General features: G+C 62.6%; 1 protein-coding gene across 1 annotated transcript; it reads left to right on the top strand.

Moving 5' to 3' along the window:
- Positions 1–253: 253 nt before the first annotated feature.
- LOC102980474 (ubiquitin-conjugating enzyme E2 S-like) lies at positions 254–877 on the top strand (the record flags this gene model as incomplete). Its single annotated transcript, XM_055088499.1, has 1 exon — positions 254–877. A coding segment is annotated over one exon (624 nt), but the record flags the coding sequence as incomplete, so codon positions are not given.
- Between the last annotated feature and the right edge of the window lie 254 nt (positions 878–1,131).

Raw genomic sequence — 1,131 nt, 5'->3', positions numbered from 1 at the left:
AGTATTTTTAAATTAAGGTATGTACCTTAGTGCGGCCGGCACCGGTGGGCGAGTGGTGGGCGGAGCTGCAGACGGCAAGGTTCACTGCGGGCCGGGCCGCCTCGGAGGGACCGGGGAGCAGAGCAGAGCCACCGGGGCCTCGCTCGGGCCACAGCGGCAGCGGTTGGGCGCCCCCGGCCCCGGCCGGCGGCCGGAAAGCGCAGAAAGGGGGCCGGGGGGACCCGCCCCCGGCCGGCAGCAGCCTTGAACCTGCCCCGCCCACATCATCCGCCTGGTGTACAAGGAGGCGACGACACTGACAGCTGACCCGCCTGATGGCATCAAGGTCTTTCCCAACGAGGAGGGCTTCACTGACCTGCAGGTCACCATCGAGGGCCCTGAGGGGACCCCATACTCCAGAGACCTATTCCGCATGAAACTCCTGCTGGGGAAGGACTTCCCTGCCTCCCCACCCAAGGGCTACTTCCTGACCAAGATCTTCCACCCAAATGTGGGCGCCAACGGTGAGATCTGCATCAGCGTGCTCAAGACGGGCTGGACAGCTGAGCTGGGCATCTGGCACGTGCTGCTGACCATCAAGTGCCTGCTGGTCCGCACTCACCCCGCGTCTGCCCTCACGGAGGAGGCGGAGGAGGCGGGCGGCGCGCGCCTGCCTGCTCACAGAGATCCCCGGGGCGCAGGCGGGCCCAGCGGCGGGAGGGCCGGGGCCGGCCGGTCCCTGGCCAGCGGGGCTGCGGCCTCCACCACCGGCCCCATGGCTCCTGGGCGCGCGGGAGGGGCCGAGGGGCCCATGGCCAAGAAGCACGTGGGTGAGCATGATAAGAAGCTGACAGGCAAGAAAAAGACGGACAAGAAGCGGGCGCTGCAGCGGCTGTAGTGGGCTCTCCTCCCTCCCTCTCCCACCCACTCCCCACCTGACCCCAACTCTGTCTCTAAGTTATTTAAATTATGGCTGGGGTGGGGGAGGGCACGGGGGTACTGGGACCTGGATTTGTTTTTCTAAATAAAGTTGGAAAAGCAGCCAAAAAAAAAAAAAATAAGGTATGTACATTGTTTTTTAGACATAATGCTATTGCACGCTTACTACAACTACAGTAGAGTGTAAACATAACTTTTATATGCACCGGGAAA

Source organism: Physeter macrocephalus, chromosome 11 (genome assembly GCF_002837175.3).
Source record: "Physeter macrocephalus isolate SW-GA chromosome 11, ASM283717v5, whole genome shotgun sequence".
NCBI classification, from domain to species: domain Eukaryota; kingdom Metazoa; phylum Chordata; class Mammalia; order Artiodactyla; family Physeteridae; genus Physeter; species Physeter macrocephalus.
This window is presented reverse-complemented; position numbering and strand designations above follow the sequence as displayed.